The 22418-nt window shown below is 43.5% G+C and overlaps 1 protein-coding gene across 1 annotated transcript in view; it reads right to left on the bottom strand.

Moving 5' to 3' along the window:
* notch3 (notch receptor 3) overlaps positions 1–11815 on the bottom strand; it is a 31099-nt gene extending 19284 nt beyond the window's left edge. The window contains exons 1-2 of the mRNA XM_050068810.1: positions 11542–11815; positions 10367–10439 (exon numbers count right to left, since the gene is read on the bottom strand). Of these exons, the coding sequence (XP_049924767.1) occupies positions 10367–10439; positions 11542–11602 (134 nt within the window). The 5' untranslated portion in view covers positions 11603–11815. The remainder of the gene's footprint in view (positions 1–10366; positions 10440–11541) is intronic.
* Positions 11816–22418: the final 10603 nt, after the last annotated feature.

A 22418-nucleotide genomic window follows, 5' to 3' on the forward strand; every position in this document is an offset into this window, starting at 1 on the left:
GACCCCCGTATCTTTACACTACAAGTATATTTTCTTGTGTTCCAAGCGCATAACTACAGTGATTGTGTATTTGGGCTCGCAGCTGACCTACACTCAGTACTGTGTAGACACAGGTGGAAGATGCTCCTGTTGCTCTGCTAACGAGCTGTTTCCACTACGCGGGCTGTGTAGACATTGTGTAAGCCTGACCTAAACCTGCTCCACTGAGAAGCTGAGATAAACATATAAACAGGGCTTCCTACTGTAGCTCTCTGCAGAGATCCTTTGGGAGTTTAGACAGAGTTTGGACTGACTAAGGAGTCCAGTATGAGCTGGTAACTCTACACCCACAGTGGAGCCCCTGGCCGAGGACAGGCCCCCTCTTCAAACAGGCTGTTTGATGCTGATGACAGGGCAGTGACGGCTGGGTTTTGGCCCGCCCTTGGGCTCTGTCTTTTCTTTCACTGGAGAGGAACCCCTGGGCAGGATCAACAATAGGGTTTCATCTATTCTCTTTTACAGGAGCATCACCATGACACTAGTGTTAGTTCATCCTTTACTTTTTGTTTTGCCCTCCCCCTGTAATAAACTATAACAAAGACAAAAACAATTTTGTGGCTCCTGCCTCTGGCTAGAAGATTGAAGCTGCTCCAGGTAGGGATAGGAAGGATGAACTGATCCACAACTAGATTTTCATTGTAATTGCTTGCTTTTTTTCTGGCTGTTCTGCTCTACTTCAGACAAACCGGAGACTACTTTGGCTTTTTTTTCCCCCCAGTTGAACAAAGATAATAGTGAATTGGAGGAGCCACAGGCACACAGACATATCCACAAGAATGTGCATACACACAGGAACAGTGCAGAAAACAATCAAATGACTCTAAAGTAATATTTTGTTGGACGATAAAAATGAATCATGTATCTAAGCATAACAACTGTAAATGCTGTAAGGAATGAAGATTTTTTCCCATGACGAAAATCATTATTAATACACTGAAACTTGGTGTGGAAGTCAGCAACACTCAAGCACCAGCGTTGTGAGAGTTATTCAGACAGTTATTACAGCAACTCTTCCATCTCCTAAAGCCCCCCTGAACGCCAGCTTGGCTCCCCCCCCCCCCCCCCCCGCCCCCACAGCCCCCCCCCCTCCTCTGCTGGGGGGCCCTCACAGCCTCCTCCTCTCATGTGCTGAGGGGTCAAATGTCAGAGGTCCCCCGTCTAATTGTGATGATAATGTCACTCAGGCTGCAGGGAGCGGGGTGGGGCTGCTCTGCAGGAGAGAATGTCTTTAGAAGGTGGAATTGCTGGAGAGGGCGACGAAGAGGAGGAGAGAGTGGTCTAGTCCGGCAAGAATGTCATGTCATATTTCCTGTAATCCCTCGTCCCTTGCTATGAAAACACTGCACTCACTCCGAATGCACGATCTCTGTTGCCCTGGCAACCTCACAGACGAACAAGCAAGCCTGACACCCAACCAAACACCCCTCCCCATCCCCCACCCCTTGGTCCCAATGGCTATTTGTCATGGCTTGGCTGGGTTTATTTAGAGGCAAATTAACTATGTCTGGAATCTTGGGTGTCACTAAAAAATGAAACACAAATGTGGCACAAAGAGGCCTTTGAAAGGGCCGAGGAAGAAAGTTTTGCTTATAGAGCCGAAAAATACAACGCAGACTGACAGTCAAATTCTTCTGGAGCCTCTCTAAACTGTGGGCATTTGACTGCTCATGAAAGCCAAAGAGCTATAGTCTTAAAAGGCTGTTGTTCTCCAAAGACTGTCATGATTCTGCGGACAGAGAATAACTTACAAATCATTCCAGGAAGTATTTGGTGTCCAAGTGCATGCTGATGTTGCTCTACAGAGACTTAAACACCACGTATTTGGAATCAAGTGTGCTCAGCTATGAGAAAGAAGTGTATTAGTGTCTACTTTTGTGTGTATAAGTGTACATATGTGCATGTGTGGGTGGGTGTGTAAGAATGGCGATAGTAGTTATGTCTGATAAATTATTTGTCCTCCCTCACAAATGCACACTTAACTGAGCAGCCAAAACACATTCTTTTGTCTAGACCTGACTCATTGCCAACATGCTACTCCCATAACACACAAATCAGAGCGCTATCAGTGCGGAGACTGTGAGAGACATGCAACTTTGTCCCGGTACACCTGAGAGTCTCCTTATCAGGCTCTTTACAACCTTGTGGATTCCACTAGCTCTGGGAACAGCAGGGCAGGAACTGTGCCATCGTCTGGGCCCAGCCTTATTTGTGGCGGATGTGGACGGCAGGTGCAGGCTGCTGTTGTGCAATGGGCCCCTGAGTCATATTTAGTGAGTGTTGACTTCTGACCTCTGAGGAAGAGCGTGCAGCAGATGAGGAGGGAGGTCTTTGAGTGCAGCGGAGGGATGGCCAGAATGTGTAATCTCCCCGCGTCAAACCCATTTGATGACTTTTGTCAGCTGCAGCCCCGGCACCATGCATCTGTCCACATCTGTCAGCACACCTCTGGGTGTCTGGCATCAACCTCTTGTGCCAGACTTTAAGCCAAAACAACTGCAGTGTTTTGCTCATGGGAAAAGCCCAGTAACCAACACACACACACACTCATACACACTGGCCATTTCGCAACACTCAAGAGATATGGAGGCTGTTCACAAACACATGCATTAACAGTCTTTACACACTTTAGAGATCATTACACGGAGGCACCACTGCAACAAAGCAAACACATGCAACAATCACTACACGCCCAAACACAAAGAAATGAAACTTACAACCAGCCTCAGCCTTTGAGGAAGGGTAGTATCGTGAACCCATACAAGAGAAGATCCACAGAGAAAGTAATAAAAGAAGGAGGAAAGAGATGGCAATGGTTAAACATTTAATTAAGAAGAGATTAAAGTGCAAATGACCTCAAAACATTTCTGTAATTTAAAAAAATTGACATTCCAACAGTGCACCGTGATTTCTTAGTTGTTCTACGTCAAGCATGAGGATCATCTGACTAAAACTTTGATTTATGCCACTGAGTTCTGTCACCTATACTTGTGTAACACAATGCCAGTTTTCCTGCTTTCTGGGTCACTGAAGCAGGGTAACCTGAGCTCATCCTCTCCTATACAATAGCAGCTTCTCTGCCAGAGGTCAGAGGGCGGCTCACCTGTGAACAAAGAGGCTGTAATCTCTGCCACGGTTCATACACACAGTCATGCTCCACAAAGTAACGAGTATAAAGGAGTCTTCTTATCTCAGAGGGCATTTCCTAAAACTAATGGAGAGGAAGAGCAACAACAACAGAACTACCATCTTTTGACTTAGGGCAGGATTTTAACTTTGTACAAGAGGAGCTAATCATTGTTTTACGAATTCTTTTGAGGCAAAGAAATATTATAATCTTTGGGAAAAGTCGTATAACAGTGTCTCTTTCTCTCAACACAGACCTCTTTCCCTCACCCCCTCCTCTCTACAAGCAAGTAGGAACCAGCTCCCCTTCTTTATGCGAGTCCATACTGACACCACACTGCCAACAGGAGCCCATCCACATCCCCCCCTCCTTCCAACAGCCTCTTCTGCTCTGCTCTCCCCAGCTTGGCTCTCCCTTTCTCAGCAAAGAGCCAGATTGGGGGTTGGGGAGTGTTTTGTGGCCCAAATAAAAGAGCTAAAGTAGTCAGAACTCCTTTGTATGAAAGTGTTGGGGGGGGGCACTGACCCAAACAGCTAGTCTTTCAGGCCTGGGCTTACACGGACCAACAGGCCTGGGCTGTAGCCTGGCAACAGTAACCCATGGTGAGAGGGAGCCAGAGTGAGAAAAAGGGGGTGTTCGGAGACAGGGTTTCGTAAGGACAGTTGGGGCACTTCAGAGGATCGATCCCCTTCGTATGCAGGTAGCACTGAGCGCCATGCGAGACCAATTCAGTCTGGTAATTAAGTACTATCATGTCTAAAAAGGATGCGTGTTTCACAGTTTAAAGTGCAAGGTTTGTTTCAACAGTTGTGCTTAGACACACAATGGAGGTATTGAAATCTTCAGAGGGAGATTTCCAGAGCACCCCCAGAGCATGAATATTAAACATGTGAACATAGGGACATTTAACTTTCTCTTGAGGAAAAGCAATAATGAATCTGACTAAAAAGCTAGGAGAGGCCGTCGGTGCGTCCTTCTCACCTACGATATGCCCTCTGCGCTCACATTTCCATGTATAAGACTATAAATCCAGAATGCCAAGGAAATGTCTGGCATTTCCTTGGCAGTGGGGACTGCACAGATCTTCTGCACCAAGAGAATGAAAATGTACTCTTGTTGCTAAGTGCTCAGTAATGCTGCTATAGAAAGGCCCAGACAAGAGCTTGCAGTTTTTATACTTTTAGTCCATGTACTATCCCGACAAATTTGCCTCAAGTGTCAACATATTTTTTGTAAGAATACTCCCTGACATTTTTCAAATAGCAACGCGTTTGCCCATAACCACATTGCATAAATCCCAGGGTCGAGGTCTCTCAAAGCATTCTCTTCACTGAACTAAACCACAAAAAACCCCACCCAACCACCTAAACTGAACCAGATTCTGCTGTACTTTGAAACTGAAATCTAAAAGACCCCATCTCCAACCTATGATGAATGAACTACAATGCTTTGGCCAATGTTTTGTTTCACATTAACAGTAAAAACATGACGTGACAAAAGGATATCTTAGACTCTCTAATGGCCTGTAGTGCTATTCATTTCACAGCAAACATTTGCTGCACAATTAAAGTGGATTACATAGAACTACAACTGATAAACCACACTTCAGTTTAATAATGTTGACTGAAACTGTTCCACTGATTTACCAGCACAGACTCTCACATGCTTATAGACCTGAAAGAATGAGAATTGTTAATGGTGCACTGGCAAAGGTTCCTAATGGTAAGCTTCTGAACGCTAGAAAAACAGCCAGAGAATGTCTATTATCTCAACAGCTGTCAGCCAAGGAAGTGCTATAGATGTTAAGGAATAATGTGGGCCACTCATACCTAATTAAACATTTTATAAACCGACGACAAATTACAATAATGTAGCATGTTTTTTGAATTATCATTTGAGTCCAAAAACCTCTGATTTATCTTAAATTAAGGAAAAGGTAAACACTGAAATCAAGATGTCTGTGGAAAATGTGCTTAGTGGAAAAGTGAATGCCTTTTCCTGAATCATTTAATGATGGACCCATCCCTTCCTCTCCTAAAAGGGAGGGAGAAGGATGGGAAATTTTGCTGGCGGACCTCAGTCATTCCAATCAGGCCTGCCTGAATGTCTCTTCAGAAGTCATCTTTTACTGGATAAGACCAAACAGCCAGGGGATGAGACTTCAGAGGCAGGCTTATCCCTACATAAGCATGTGGTTCAGACATACATTCACTCTAAAAAGAATAATAAGTCACAAATCCCTACTGGATGTTCCTGTGCCAGTTTACAATAATGGCAAACCTGACATTAATTAGCACACAGGGTTCGTTTCCTGGGTACGTGTGACGCGCGAATACGCAAACAGTTTTTCATTTCCACGAACTACTAACAATTTCAGCATAATGCGCCATATGAGGAGGATGAAAATGAGGCAAAAGATGAGAAAGTTGAGGAGCGTGGAGACCCCGGTGCACTGAGTAAGCTGCTTAAGCTTCTCTGATAAGACAGGATGTGCGTAGCAGGGAGGTCAGAAGGCACCACTTCCTGTGATGGGGCCTGGGAACCACAGCTCCCAGTCTAAAGTCATGACCCATAGAGAAGAAGGGATAACAAACCCAACTCTTCGTCCCTACGCTGGTGTAACCTCCTGCCTCAGATAGTACTCATCTCGTCGTATACGACCACTGTTTTCATATTGGTTAATTTCAAACCACTGGGTCTGTATTTAACGCGTTAGTATTCCTGTATAATTAGACGACAATGGCTCCATCTGCCTGTCAGGGCAGCGTGAGTGATATGGGCTATATGTTGCCTCACAAAATCGCAAAGTAACTAATTGCAAATCAAACAAGTCATTCCAAACATCCCATTTTCATTGAGGCTAGGCTGACAGTATTGTTAAAGGCATTCCTGAAGGGGCTACCAGGGTGAATGGATGGGAGGTATGGACAATAACCTGAAAGCACCAGAGGGACAGGAGGAATCTTACTAAGCATTCCTTTCTAATCCACCATAAAGATGCCAAAGAAAACACTAGCCCTGAGGTGCTCTGAACTAAGCCAACAATATAATCTGTCTCTTTGCTACGGTCCACCAGTAAATATGTGCTTTGGCATGTTTGTACATTTCCACTTTTTAGTGAACTGTGTTGCTCAAAGATGCATTTTGTGTGTGTGTGTGTGTGTGTGTGTGCATGTAAATTGACTTGTACGTGGCACATTTCACATTTAGGTTGTACCCTTCCATGAAAAAATTGTATTTGTCCTTGTTGAACGAAAGGAGAAAGAATATGTGTCCCTTCTCTTCAAACACATGTAAAGTTCTTGCTATTTTTAAAAAGTGAAATAAAGCGGGCGGACGCAAGCTTTCTACTTGTGAAACAGCACCCCACACTCGCTGGACAGTCTGCTCCCCATCAAAGTCAAAGATGTCCTCTTTCATCATGTTCTAAGAGGCAGGGAGTTGCAGGGTCATATCAAAACACTCACAATTTATATGCTAACTTTGCTACTGAGGCCAAGGGCAAAGCATTTATAACATAAAGGCGACCACTGTATCCATCCATGGGCCTCACGCAGCGGAGAAGCCCCACATTTATTTCCTTTCAGCTTAGAGGATCTAAGAGGAAAGAGGTGGTCGTAATCTGCGATCTGCCACTGTGTTGAGAGACAGAGGCAGAGGATGAGCCGCCGGAGCTGGGACAACATGCAGAGAGAGAAAGAGTGGACCGGGTTGCCGCTGCTGCACTGTGAGAGAGGCAACATGTGCTAGAGGGACCGCGAGCTACCGGCTTCATTCCTCCACGAGCTTGTCTCTCACAGTATGGGGGCGGCTGACTGCTCAATGGCAGCACCTGGCCCTATGCTTCCCCTTTGTCAAGATCTGACTTCACTGGATTACCATCACAACATCCACCAGCTGTCCTCTACGCAGCCCACCCCCTCCCCACACTCCCTCCCTCCTACCCAGCCTCCCTCTACCCGTTCCCTACCCCCAGTCCGATCCCTCCAGCTGGATCCTCTCTGAATGACACCCTCTCAATCTGCCTAATTATCTCTCCTCCAGTCATGCCGCTGTGGCCCTCTCAAGGCAGCACATTCTGCTCACAGGGCGGAGCTGAGGGGCCAAAGGCTCTTCAACTGGACTTCCTGACTGCTCACCTAGTAGGCCGCACTCTCCGTGACACCATCAGCTCTTCACTGTCAAGTTCAAAACTCTATGACACTGCAAGATCATAGCAAGAATACTTCAAAATACTCATTGTGCGTTAAGTGTGTCAGGTATATAAAACCTCACATTAGAAAATGGGTTAGTACTGAATCTTTGCCATGTTGAGCAGCGCTATTTAGAACTTAGTAAAGGCTGGATCGCAGAGCTGGTGTATCTGAGCAACTTTATCTCTGGAACAGACATGCAGAGCTTCAAAATCTCAGCTGCATGCTGTGCTTATCTGCAGCCCTCAAACAAAGTCAACTGATTTGAGAGGGAAGGACTGTCACTCACTTTGGGGTTGAATTAGCACCCAACAGTTCTTGCTGCAGTATGTTTAAAAAAACAAAAAAAACTTTGTAAATTACTTTTACACTTTGGGTTTATGTTTTGGGGTTGAAGAGTGTTACATTCTCCTTTGGTAAAAGCCAAACTTCCACCAGTACGTGTATCAATACAAACACGTTTGCAGACTCAGATACAGACGATTGATGGTTAAAGTGCTTTGAAGTCAATGTGAATCACCTTCATCAAACTTGTTCTACCTGCCTGTATTATACCATTTCTCGCACAGGCCCATGTATGACATGAATTCTGAGCTCAACAGAAGCTGACTCACATCGGATTATTGGTCGTAGGTAAATACTGGATCTCCCTATCCACACAAAACCCTGGTTTACAACTGCGGTTGCACGTAGTCACTGCAGTGTTTGCACAGTGGAGTTTCAAATTGGCACATAACTGAGCAGATGAGTTCGTGGAACTTTTCTCTATATATTTGATTACTTTAAGTGAATGCAACCAGTCATGTTCAACCATCTTTGTAGGTCTGGAGCAGGCTGAAATGATAAACTCATTCAGACTGAAAGCATTTAACTGCTTTTACTGGGTAACTGAAAGAGGTGAAATGGGCATCGAAGTGTGTTCACTTGAACACTTTACTACTGTCTGCAACCTTTACTAAGTCACCTGAGGAGGATGTCAGCACACTACAAGACACATAATGAAACTAACAAGACAAAGAACTTTGTGATGTATTGCATGTTAAAGCTATAATGTGGTATCATAGTTGTGTTTGCCAACAAGACAGAGGATACATTGGTATCTGGGACGGTAACAATGGTAGCTGCCATACACTCTGTATTATTGTCACTTGAGAAGCTACTTGCCGTAAGAAAAATTAAATAACCAAGTGGCTGGACAACAAACAGGAACAGGTGATCATTCTCTATGCAGAACAATGTGTGTGGTTGTGTGGAACAGTAGTGATTTCAAGCAAGTTTTCTTCTGGTTCTCCAAATTCCTTTCAAATGCCAAAACATGTATCTGTATCTACATTTTGTTTCTGTCTTTCTACTCCATATTGGCTTCACTTTGCCGTGGCCTTTCTTCTCTCCCTCTCTACGCCCTGTTCTGATGGTGCCAGGTTACAGGCAGGTATCTGGTAGAAGAAAGGATCTTTTCTGCTGTTCTGGATCTCCTGTTTCTGTGGGCTCCCAGGGGAAGGGGTGGGGTGGCTCCACTACTCACCTCTGTCTAGGACTGGTCTGACCACTCTCATGAGTCCACGCTCCGCTCCACTGCTCTGCCCTGCTATGGGACTCTTTCTACACCGTGTGGTATGACATTTAATGTCCCCTTCCATTAGAAATGCTTTCCCTTTGCACTTTAAGCACTTCTTTTTCTTGGCACTGACCCAGCACAGTGATTACACATGGCCCACTCCTACACCCCTGACATACTGTATGTACACATACTTTACATGTACACAGCACAAATGGCTAAAGGAGCACAAAAGAGGAATGGATGGTGTCTTCCAAAACACATTCAATCTGAAGATTAATATTTAAGCTAGGCGAAACATTGTGTTCATTTTCCCCCGTGGAACAGACATGCTATTTCTGTGTGATGTTGAAATAAAGGATTTGATCAGAAAAACGATGTTGGATATGCTGAAGAGAGATCTGGTGGCATGAAATTGCACATTGACTCACTCAATGACACTCACCCATCTTGGCTCCAGCTAATGATTGAAAAAATGTGGGTGGTGGTTACTTGTTCCACATGCAGTCGAGTTACACATTGGCAAGTGTGCAGTGGCGACTCATGCCAGAGATCACTTTAGAGAACAATGTAGTTACTTTTTTTTGTTTAAGGAAATATATATGTGAAAATATATTTGCCTTGTGTTTACTTGTGAAGAGTGCATTCCTGTCATGTGCTCACCTTTGACCCCTGCTCTACTAGAACTGCTTGTCCACTCCAATAAAATAATAAATGTACTGTTTTGGAGGGAAGCAGCTGGCAACCAAGGAGTTTTTTGTTCTATCAGTGACTGTATCCCCTCCATCTTAAACACTCAGGCATGTTTCCTCAGCTAAAGGGTTCTTAAAAAGGACAAATGACCCCCGGGCTAGACACTGTAGGCTATTTCACTTGACTATTGTAAAAGGTTCCCACACAACCCCCCTCACCAATTTGAAAAACAAAAGCCTCATCACTGTCAAAAGATGTGAGAGCTCAAAAATGCCCAAAGCAGTCAGGAAACAAAGACGATTCATCAAAAAAAAAAAAAAGTTTTTAAAGCCTTGAAAGTAACTCACATTTCAACGAGAGTAAAAAAACTGTGAAATACAGAGAAGGGAAACTTTACTAATGCTGTGGTGCATGTATGACAAAGCTCTTTAACAGGTGCATAAGATGAGTGTGGCGGTCAAACTTGTTGAGGCTTGCTGCGTAGGCCTACCCAACATGCCCTGTCTTTCACCACCTTTATGTGAATGTTGCAAATAAACAGCAAACAGGAAACAGGGTGAGCACAAAATTCACACCATTGTTTAAGAGTATCAGACTGGAAATCAATCTTTCCTCTGAACCTTTGAAGAAGCAACTGACAAATAACAGCCTGTGTAAATCAATTCACACGCAAGGCCTACACTTATGGCTTGAATGCCATTCAAAAGCTGAGTTTATGAGGTATTGCGGCAGGAGAAAACTCAAATATCTTCCACTTACATGCACCGAGAGGATGAATCTATGCATGTCCCTCCATTTTCACAAGGTCTGTATTTATCCACGCAACGGAACCCTGTGGAAATTGGAGAAATTTGTTAGAGAACCACACAGCTGACACATAACTTCATGTCATCCACTTTAGCCATAAGGGGAACATGTAATCCTACAGGTGATAAATCCCAGCAAAACTGTAAATAATGACCCACTGTAATAGTGTAGATAAAATGATATCTTTCTAAACTCTCTGTCAGGTATCATGGAGGTATTCAAAATGATGTGAAAGTCACAGATTCAGATTCCAAGCAGAGATTAGCAGGCCTTTGCCACTTCTTGCAGACACACCCGCATGTTTTTTGTTTACTTTGTCAAAAGCAGATAAACTTGTGTGTTTCCTTGGAAGAGATACATGCTGACATGATGAGACTGGGACTGCTTGGAAGCAAGTGTGTAGGCTTTAATTCATCATATCTGAGTCATTGCTCAGCCGCTTCCAAGGGGGGAAAAAAATCAGTTGTTTAAAAGGTCTTTGTTCAGAAAGGGAGGGGGCAACTCCGGCTCATCACCCACTGCTTCAGCTTAAACAAATCTTCTCACTAGACCCCCACATGCTATCATACATTTCTGGGAAACTTATTACATTAAGCATCATTGCAAAAGCCCAGGCTCCACAGCCAAACTTTCAAAGTGCTGCTGATGTTCCTGGAAACACTTCTACACTTCGGGTTTTGTGCGCAGCGCTCATCAGACCTCTCCAACAGAGGAAAGCCAACCACTGCACGATCAGATGGAATTTGCAGAAAGATAAATTTTCCACATGCAGTAGTGTGAGATTTATTTGTTTATTTATTTTTTCCCACAAAAGCAATTGAATGATATTTTGACATAAGCGTGCAAACTTCTTTGGTGTCTGTTACGATTATCTGGTACGGTTCAATTAAGCTGTTCCAAACTTTGTAGACTATCTGTAACTCAAACTACTAATAAACTTCTAAATAAAATACAAATAAAAAGTAATAAATTCGTTAAGCACACAAACATGTACACACATTGGTAGCTTTGGTCAAGAGGAGCCCCAATTTTATTTGTAACCGTACCTTGGAGCTACAGTTGTCCGGACATGTCCAGTCTACCACCGGTTACACACTTACTAATATCAAATAATTATTTTGACTCACCTTCGCAAATATGCATCAACAATAAAAATGACAAAATAATCCATGGAATATTCCCTTCCATTTCGGTGGAAAAGTTTCCAGCGTTTCAAGTTGGGCTTTCAGTAGAAATACATCCTTTAAAAAGTTCACATGAAAATACAGGATCCAAAAGTGATGGGGAATTTTTCATAAAGTCAGCCGGAACGTGGAGCGTTAGGTCCCAATCCCGTATTATCCTCCGCAGCTCGGCCACGGCTGCTGTGATTCTCGGTTAGCCTCCTAACTTTTGAAAAAGTTTTGCTTCCCGATGTGTCCCAGCGTCTGAGATTACTCCGCCTCCTCCTCCCTATCTCCTCCTCCTCCTCCTCCACACTCCTCCCCCTCCTCCTCTTTCTCTCCCTGCACGAGATAGTCCGTGCGCAGAGCTTCCCAACATTGGGTCCTACTGGGACTTCTACGCACTGACACCGCACCGCAACACACACACACACACACACACACACACACAAAAAACTCCCTAAAAACTGAAAGAATGGATGCAGAACAAAACAAAGTACAGTTGGGGCAGTCATGCAATTCTAGACAAAATCTACCAACACAAATGGATACTTTGCTGAGACAATTAAAAAGCCAATTCTATCATAACACAATTAGCAGATTCGACAGAGAAAAAAAACAACCTTTCTCTGTCTCTTGTCTCAGAATCTGAACTGAACAACTGTTGATTTCTGTGGGTCATTTTAGAGCCACAGAGCCAAATTACACACTTTGGAAAAGTAATAATTGGGACTCTGAAGACATATTTTAAGAGAAATAAAGACAGACCTAACATAGCTGCAATCGACAACAAACAAAGAGTAATAACTGTCTGGAAAAATCTTAATCATGTTGATTTGTGTCTCTTTTCTGCAAATCCTGAACCCCAGAACACCCTTTTTGATACAAACACAAGGACTCTGGAGGTTGTACTCGCTCATTTTGATGTTTGAGGGTCATTTTAAAGCCACATAGAGTTACAAATTACTTTGGAAAAGTAATTATTGGGAATGTGAAAGCATATTTTAAAAGAAATAAAGATAGATCTAGCATAGGTGCAAGTGACAGTACACTTAGGAACACTAAACAAGAATAATAACTGTCTGGAAAACTCTCTATATACTCTTATACATCTTAATTTATGACTCTTTTCTGCAAATCCTGAATCACAGAGCACCTGTAAGGATACAAACACTGAGACTCTGGAGGTTGTATCCTATGTACTCACTCATTTTGATGTGGCGGTTATTTGTATGCTGGCAATATAACTAAGAGAACTCTGCACTCAAAGAGTTTTAAATATCAAAATGCAAGCAGCTGCACTGTGAAATGCACCGGCACAAAGATAATTGCTTAGAATCAAATATTTACACTACTTTTGAATGTGTAAGTAAAGAAAACAAACTTACACTCCTAGATTATGTCTGTAACTAAGTAGCTTCTGTGTTAGTAAGGCGGTGCATTAGAATAAGTCCAGCCCTGTGCAGACTTGTTTGTTTGTGTGTTTACAGTTGATGAATTGCTGATAAGAAGAGAGTGAATTGTGTTTACATGAGAGTGCAGACATTCCTGTTATCCCCACAGCCCATGTACTGGGCTGCAGTCCTGCTGTCTCAGCCTGCACCTCCTCAGCCTATGGTAGTGGACTCATTTTCTGCAGCCGGCGTATAGTGCCTCGGTTGTTCTGCGGCACAGAGCGGAGCCGGTCGCTTACAGAGACAATAGCCTTGATTTGAATCATAAAAGGAGTCCGGCATTATGACACAGTTTCTCTCTGCAGGGGAGGGCAGCACACTAATATTCAAGCACACTGCCCCAACACTGCCGTCTCCCCCTCTCCATCACACTATTCCTGGTCCTGGCCTTGAATAAATTACAGACATGGGTAGGGCCATGAATGTAGCAGGCTGGTTTGGAGTGAAGTTCGTTAGTGCGTGTGACGTCATCTATAGGGGTCAGTGAAAAGAGCTTGTTAGGCCTCACAGACACCTGCTTCATTTGGCACCCACCATGTGATGAAAGTTGGGCAGTGCAAAGTTTTCAATAGCTGGATTCAGCGTTTTGTGCACAATGACATGATTACTTAGTCCTGTATTCTTCATTAGCACTTGGATACTACTGAAACTGATTGCAAATCCTCTTTAAAATCTCACCCAGTCCTGCTGTCGTAATGCAGGCTTGTATCCAAGATGATAATGCGCGCATGTGTTTCTGACCGTGTCTCCAGCTGCAAGTGAAAACTAGATAGAGACAAGGGGGAGGGTGTAATACAGTTTAAGTATTACAAGTAGGTGTAGTAAGCAGTGTTTTTGTGTTTTCATCTGGCTGTGAAATATCTCTTTCACCCCCTGGGGATGTGATAGATGCACTCCCAGATCACTCTGGCAGGTGTTGGCAGTATTTTGACTGGCTTCCAGTTGGAGGAGGTCCCAGCGAGAGATTTCTCAGTGTGCTCAGGGACAGACAGTTGTATTTGCAGTATGTTGCTATCCAGGCAAAGTCTACAAATGCCTCATGTGCCTCGTTTTTCTGAAGAACATGCGGCCCTGATCATTTTATGAATAAAAAATGACTGGCTTCTTCTTGTCTGATAATATTTTCAAACAAAAATATCAGAAGTCGAGGCAGCTATCAGTCAACAACTTAATCTAACAAAACTGCTCAGAGATTAAAGGTCCAGTGTGTAGGACTTATTGAATATGATATCATAAGTTTGTTTTCTACAGTGTGTAATCACCCGGAAATAAGAATTGTGTTTTCGTTTCCTTAGAATGAGCCATTTATATCTACATAGGGGGGCAGGCTCTTGTCCACAGAGTCCACCATGTTGCACTGCCATGTTCAACAGTAGCCAAGAACAGACATACCAAACAGTGGCTCTAGATAGGGTTAGCAGCCCCTCAGCCACAAGCCAAACAGTGCTGGAAAAACACTGATTTTTAACATGAAACTGCTTTATTCTGTGTTTTTACTGGTTTTAATCACCAAGGCCATTTGTTTTGGAGAGGAGGAGACCTCTGCAGATAATTTGTCTCCCAGCAAAAACTGCCTGAACGTCTGGATCCTAAGTTATTAGAGAAAAAAGTTGAGCACACATTAGCAGGTGCTGGACCAGTGGCCTGTTTGCGAAGAGCTGAACAGCATAGGCGAAACACTGATTTGTAATGTGGAACAGCTTTATTCTGTGTTTTTACTGTTTTTAATCACCAAGTCTGTTTGTTTTGGAGTGGAGGAGACCTCTGCGGATAATTTGACTCCTGGTAAAAACCTCCTGAACAATGAACACTGAAGAAATCCTACCTGGAAGTTCATGCTTACCATATGGGAGAAGTTTCAGCTGATTGCAATCTGAAATCCTCACTGTTAGATGTCATGAAATCCTACACACTGCTCCTTTAAGGTAACAAATAAATTGTGACTACAGGTGGCAATTAGCTAGCAGCTAAATTTGGTACAGCCCATCTCTTCCCCTTATGTGAGATTGTTGTATCTGGTCTATGACAAATAAATGTTCTGTCTAATCTGTCTAAATCTTCTGTCTGAATTTTTAATATGTTGTTCTTAATTTTTGATTCCTTTATTGATGTCAGGAAATGTATTAATACTGCATTCTCCTATTAATGAGTTCTCGTGTGTAATCAGACTTGCTAAAGCAAACTTTGACAGCTATTGAAAGGCCCTCAAGACTTTCCATTTTCTTCGCTCACAAGCCAAAATGCTTTGTTTGGGAGGATTACAATCTACACCGCCTGACTCTTGAAAATAAAGAGCCAATGAGAAAATTCCAGTTTGTCTTCTTTCTCTCTGATCTCATTAGTGGAAGTGGCTGCTCCGGCCCTTCCCCGTGGAAATACGACCTTTCCTTGATTGTTTCAGAAATGAAAGAGAACAGTGGACTAAGTCTTGTGTGAACAACAGCAGTAGGACAGCCTCTGTTTTCTTTGTTGGACATCTTCATACTATGGTCTGTGATTTTAATGAATTCTTAATCATGTTAGATTTTTGTCTTTTTTATCTCTTCTATCTCTCTCTCTCTCTCTCTCTCTCTACACACAAACACACACACACACACACACACACACACACACACACACACACACACACACAGAAGAAATTAGCCAGTGTTTTGTTTGTTTTGGAGAGAGAGTGTGAGAGTGGAAGCCCTGGCGACAAAGTTCTCGCGCAGGACTCAGGGGGAATCTCCAATCACACAAACATACAGGAGACAGGTCAGGATTTATGACTGTGCTCTCTGTTGGAAAGAGAGCGGCACCCGTCTTTGAAGAGTTGTTAGCATTGCTCATAGTTAATATGTGTATATCTGAAGAAATAGCAGGGCTGCATTTAATAAGGATATCTTAGTGTACGCATTTAATATAGAACATGCCTTTCTAGTACCACCTTTCTGCTCTTGTATACCCAGCTGTACAAAGTACTCTGTAATTCCTCCCGTTGAGCATTTGATACCTTGGGATAACAAGCACTATTGTGACGCACGTTACTAACAGAAAGGCTTTTATCCAGAACTGCATGTGAATGATACTGTACGTTTGCAGTGTCAAGAGTGAAAGCCGACCAAAGCCTGTTAAGTGAAGACCACCCATGGGTGAGGGGTAAAATGGTATACTCCTGCTATCACTGGCCTTTTCAACTCAGCATTGCTCTGCACTCGCACAGCAGGGGAGTGTGTTCGTACACTGCAGGGGTCAGTTAGACCAACATAACTTAAAAGTCCCCTCCAGATATGTATCAAAGTACTAGTATGCACTCTGATATTATTCATATTTTGTTTAACATGGCTCTTCCAAATAAAAACTCAAAAAATGTTCTATAAGCACATCTACTGTTAGTTTCTCTTCTTGAGAAATTCTGGATCTGGCCTCCACATCACGCACCACCTCTGCTTCAGCGAGGTTTTGCTTTCACTTTCCCCTTTCTCCAGCGCTGACACAGCACCAAAGGACCTGACACACCGAGCCGAAGGTTAGCCGTTGGCTAATGTCAGGCTGTCAGTAAGTGTCTGTTGCCCAACTTTTTGTGGCCCTTGTTGGGTATTTTTTAGCAGATTCAGCATGTTGAATCGGCGTCAGAGCCGGCGGAGCCAGTTGGGGAGAGAAATCTGTCTGATTAGCAGTTTAGCTCAATGCATGAGAGAAGAAACTGAAGTGAGGAAAGGAAGCAAACAAGTTAAGTGTAGAGGGCATGAGATCGAAACAAACTTGTAATTGTTTGTATTATTGTTTTCCAGCACGTGGTAAATATAATTTGTTCTGTCATTATTGGGCTGTGTTGTTAATGACCTGACTGACTAACTAGCGTCTTAAATCCATCCTGTCGGTCTTCCGGTTTCCCTTTTTGAATGGCGAATTAAGACTACTGCTGCCTGCTGGTGTGGAGTTATTTTCATTCACATGAGCGCAGAAAGAACATGCTAGTTGACTGTAGTCTTTGCAGTGTGTTCAGTACAGCATATTCAAGTGCAGTTTTTTGGCAGAGACACAGGTGACATGAGGAGATGCAACAGTCAGCCTTCGTCGCCACTGGTTCTTTGATGTCAGTTGAAAGAGCAGTGCGCATCAAGATGGTTAGTGTTAGCGTAGAGGAAAAGCCTCAGTCAGACTCAGATGAAGTGTCTGTTGTGCACCAATCAGACATATCATAATAATAGGGGTAGTTAGCATGTCTCATTTTAGCTTGTAACTGGCAGTGGCTGACAAAGTGTTAGTTGTTGTGACACATATAATATTAAGTCCACTCTGTTCTTTTGGTTTCAGGTTTATTTGATCTACCAAATCTAGCTTGCCCCAGGTACATTTGAATCTCAGATTTTAGGGTAGTGCACAGACATCGTCCCCTTCAGCAGAATAATGTAGAAATACCTCTTGAGTGACAAACTTTGCAGAGATACAAGTCAGTATGGTGAAGGTCAGACATTTTAGGGGACATACGCATGAGGAAAAACAAAATTCTAAGTGTAGGGCATCTTTAAGATTTCACTAAAAAATATCCATGTTTGCAAGCTTATGAGAGATAAAGCTCATGGTTGCTGTGAAGGTAGAATTTTTTTGTCACATTTTTCCAAAAGTGGCAGCTATCAGTCACCAAATTAAGTGTTAAGTTACCAGTAAGATTCTCCATATATAGTGTGGTCAGCCAGCACCCTCCTTTCATGGTCGGTGGCCTTTCAGAGCTAGCACGCTCCATGTGATAGGGGTGCTAACAGGCAGTGTTTGTGGACACAGTAGACGTGATGACTTTACCACCCAGACCAGACTGATTTATGTGGGAAAAGCCCTAAGAGCACCCACAGAGAGTGTGGAGAGGATTAGAAGGCCCTCGACAAAACCGGTCATGGCCAATCAGCAGCTGAGACCCCCTACGGACAGACGTCGGGGCCAATTGCAGCGCAGCGTTCAGGTTGATGAAATGGATTGTCTCCTTTATGGCTGCTTCATAATTGTATGATCTCTTTATTATTCAGGGTTTGTGGGTAAGCGCTTCAGCTTCAAGTGTAGTGGGCTTCTGAGGTTTGAAGAGATCGTAGGCACACTTCTGATGTTGTCTGTGTGTGTGACAAAGGCAAAAGCAGCCCCTATGAACACACCGCACACACACACAACTGTATCCCACAGTGATAAGATAACCTCTTTGTTTCTGCTCTGTTATGGGATGTTGGGTTCTTCAATTAGGAGGGAAACACCTCTGCTTTTCCCAGGATCTTACTCTTTTCTTGTCCAGCCCCCTCCTTTCCACACTCATGTCAGTGTTTCAAGAAAAAAACACATCAGTGAAACAGCAAAGACATTCCTGTGGTGTCTGTCCTAATGTTAGGTTTTTATCTTCTACATCTTAAAAATGAATGTGGTGGGGAACTATTTGGATTTATGTCTTTTGATGTTTTTGTGAAAAGTGTGTTTTCATGTAACACTCATACCTCTTAGTTTTGTTTTTTTCCTCATTGTAATTGTGTTGTCAAGTCAAAAAGTTTTGAACAAACCATTTAAAAACTTTCCTATTCCCTGATCAATTAATTTGTCATCATGCTGACAAAAAACAGAGGACTTGTGTGTGTGTGTGTGTGTTCATACTTTTTGTATCCTTGTTCACCGTAATTCTTTTCGTCTTTTCCTTCCACCCACTCTCTCTGTGATACACACACACTCAAACACACACACACTTATACACACAGTGACTTAGAGACTGTGGCTTTTTGCCTAAAGTAAACACACGTGAATGATGGATCTTTCTCTGGATTGTGGGAAAAAGTGTTTGACTTTCACACAAGCTCTCTAAACGGCCATTAAATCCTGTATGTGTACACACGACTTGTCTCTGCAGAGGGCAGAGACAGAGGAAAGGAAGGAAATAGAATTTTTTACCTATGGGAGAGATCTTAAGGAATTTAATAGCCTTCTTTTCCATAATCACAATCCTCTGAAGATGGGAGAATTTTGTCTCTGAATTTTATCTGAGATATATAAATCTACAGAGAGGTGGACAGTGGAGTCAGTCTCAGTGGAAGGCCTGGAGGTATTTGCATGCACAGAGCAGTGAGAGTGGAGGGCAGAGAGTGCAAAAGACATCTCTGTGCGGGAATATATTTCAGACCAAGCTGGAGACTGGCCAGCTGGAGGAATTCAGATCACTATGACTCTGTTTCCGTGTGAAATAGCTACTTAAGACCACTGTGAACAGCTGCCGGACAGTGCCCCCTCTCCCCCCCTCTTCCACCTCCTCTCTCCCTCTACGGGGCTGTAAATCTTGAAGGAGAACGGAGGTGCTGGCAACTTGCTGAAAGGGATCCAGGGAGGATCCTGGGGTTTAGTGCGAAAGGTCAGGTTTGTGTTAGCAGGCTCTGGTGCTGAGACTTTGGGTTGATACCCAGTGATGACCTGACAGACACGCTTGCGGCCGAGGAGCAGTCCATCCTGGACGCACCGTGGATCTCCACTCTGTTGTCAGGATTAATTGAACTGGTGTAAGGAAGAGGGCACCGAAGGCCTGCTGCAACAAGAGGGCTTATCTTAACGAAAGGCAGAGGGTCATTTAAGCCATTTGACAGAACCGTGTTCAAATCCATGTAATCTGACAAATAAAGCAGAAAATAACTTGAGTTTGTGTGCAGAATTATGGCAGTGACAGCCTTGAAAAGTGTTTCAAGTGGCATATGCTCCACTAAAAATGTCAAATAAAAGACATATTGAGAAAAATGACTGAATTATAACTGCGACTGATCCCACATTTGCCTCTGAAAACCAGAGGAGAAAGACGTGGAGGGGTCCCGAGCTCTGTGTTCATCCTCTGTCCCTCCTGAGTCAATTGTTGGGGAAGCATGGTGTCAACCCTGCGCCATCAATCACCTCCTTTCAGAGGAGGGCAGACAAGGCGGGGACCCGCCCCCCAGGACAGGGGGGTGGAAGTTCTCATGCCCTCCCCGCCTCCTGAAGCCCCGCGCCCCTACAGACAGAACTCCGACAGCTGGTCTGGCCATTAGGGGTAGGCCGAGACCTGAGGGCCCCCGCACACCAGCAACAGCTGCCAGCCCACTGCCCCCAACGCCCCAGCGACACAGCTCTATAAAATCTGTATTAGAACAGCAATTTATTGTCATTCCTTCACATTCCTTCACAGAGATGGCCACTTTACACATCATAATCAATTCCTTTCCCTTGAGCACAGTATACTCTGGTGAATGTGTGTAAAAAATCTGTGTATGTAGTTTTCTGTGGAACATGGTTTTACAAATCTTATTCATTTAGGGAAGCATCATTCATTTTTGCCTGTGCACTTGACTAGCAATTATGTAATTTTGCTCTCAGTGGGTGGCTGAGGTTTAGTTGTTTTGATGCTATATTTCAGGGTTCTTCCCAGAGCTGAAGATGGTAGTGTAATCTGATTTATATAAATTACAATATTCTTTAAAGGGGAACACCACCTACATTAAGAATGGGTTATTTTCATGGCTTAGAAAGGCTCAATCATTTGTTAACATGAGCTACTTTCTCTCACAGCCAGAAACCAAAAAATGACATCTCAAACCCGTGATGTCATAGGGTATAAAGTGAATAGGAGCCTGATTTTGTGGAACCACATAATGTTTGTTTTCTTTTTTATACCCAAAGGAGCTTCATTTTATTGTAGGGCTCTCAGCTCTGAAACAGAAATTGTACCCACATACTTTTACTCTAGTTTTTGGATTTGGGAGAGATTTATTCATGTTTAATGTCTTAGACCATATGAATATCATGTATGAATTTTGATACTGGGTGCAATTCCTCTTTAAAAGTACACTTTCTCCCTTCTCAAAATATAAAAATCCTTGTTATATCCATGGGGACAAATTGAGGTAATCATGTTTGTAGTTTGAAATGCTCTTGAAAATATGTTAAACTTGGTAAAATGCTTCGTAACTCTGCGTGGTATGGACATGTTCAGTCCAGTCATTGGAAATAATGACTCCCTTATTCAAACCAAATCAAACTCCACACTTGTGTCACACACTTGTCCGACTGGTTAACTTTTAAGATGTGATTTGTCATGCAAGCTCCTTCAGCAAAGTTCACTCATTGTGGTCCAACAATGGAACCAGTGCAGGGTATTATTTACCTGGCTATGAGTGTATTTATAATACAAATATGGCTCTGTGTCTATGTGATTTCAGAACGAGCTTTGATTTGAAGATTGCTGTTTACAAATGCATGCTGATTGAGATAAATGCACGAGTGTACTCAGTCTTTTGAGTGAATGTGTGTGTTCCGCTGTGTGAGAGAAAGAGGAGAGACGAGAGTATTAGAGGAGATTACGACACACTCCCTCAGGGTCCTTGTTACTCATGCACTAGTGGCGGCTGAGTGGTTCCCACACTTCCACACTGAGGTGAGAGAGGCTGCACCCACAGCCTCACCTGTGGCTCTGCGTGTCCCAGCAGAGCCCACCTGAGCCAGGATCTTCCTTAAGAAAAGAACAGGGAGAAAACACTAAACCTGACTGGTGCGCAATCAAAACAACAGCCAGTGAGTAACAACGATGGTGCACCGCTAAGGTATAATTACTACTGAAGAAACCGAGAATGGGATAATTAGCCTACCCCCCAAACCCATCTACACATTCACATGCACGTAATCTGAAAAAAAAGGGCTTTGTGCCAGGAACACATAAATCTCAACACCTTCCATGAGAGATGTTATAGACAGCAGTTCACTTCTTCCAAGGTCTTACTGTAAGAGGCCAAACAATGGATGTGTAAATGGACAGCGGCTATTAGTGAGTGTCTGGCGTGAATCGTGCCAGCGCTGTCCAAAGTGAGACCGACTCCTTGCCAAAATCAACAGGCCTGCTTGCTTTGTCGGCCAAGCAGTCTCTGATCGCAAAATCCGTCATGGAAGCCCCCGGCCTCTTTTGTCCCAGCTCACTGAAGCGGTGTGAGATTACATGTGTGGTTATTACCCCCACCCGTCCTCCTCTTCATCACACTGGATGGGTTGTGGAAGACAGCAGCAGAGCTAGATCCGGTCAAAAGATGTTATCATACACAGCCACACCGCGGCAGCTGCTGTACTTCATTAAAAAGTGGCTGATGGTGCTCTTGGATCATGTCAAGGAAAATGGGCGAATACGGATTGAAAGGTGTATGACAAATTCCTTCTTCAGGCCACGGCTAGCCTAAAGGCACACTTGAGTGATAAGGAAGGCAGTAATGGAATAAGACAGGGTGGGACTAGAGTGAAGTGTTTGGGGTCGATATGGCTTAAGTGCTCGTAGCTTGCAGGCTGACTATCCTGCTTTAAAAAAGGAAACTCTTCAAGGATTGTTGACTACTCTGATTGTAGTTTATTCCAAACACTATCCTTGAACACTCAGGC

This window comes from Epinephelus moara, chromosome 18 (assembly GCF_006386435.1).
Source record: "Epinephelus moara isolate mb chromosome 18, YSFRI_EMoa_1.0, whole genome shotgun sequence".
Lineage (NCBI taxonomy): Eukaryota > Metazoa > Chordata > Actinopteri > Perciformes > Serranidae > Epinephelus > Epinephelus moara.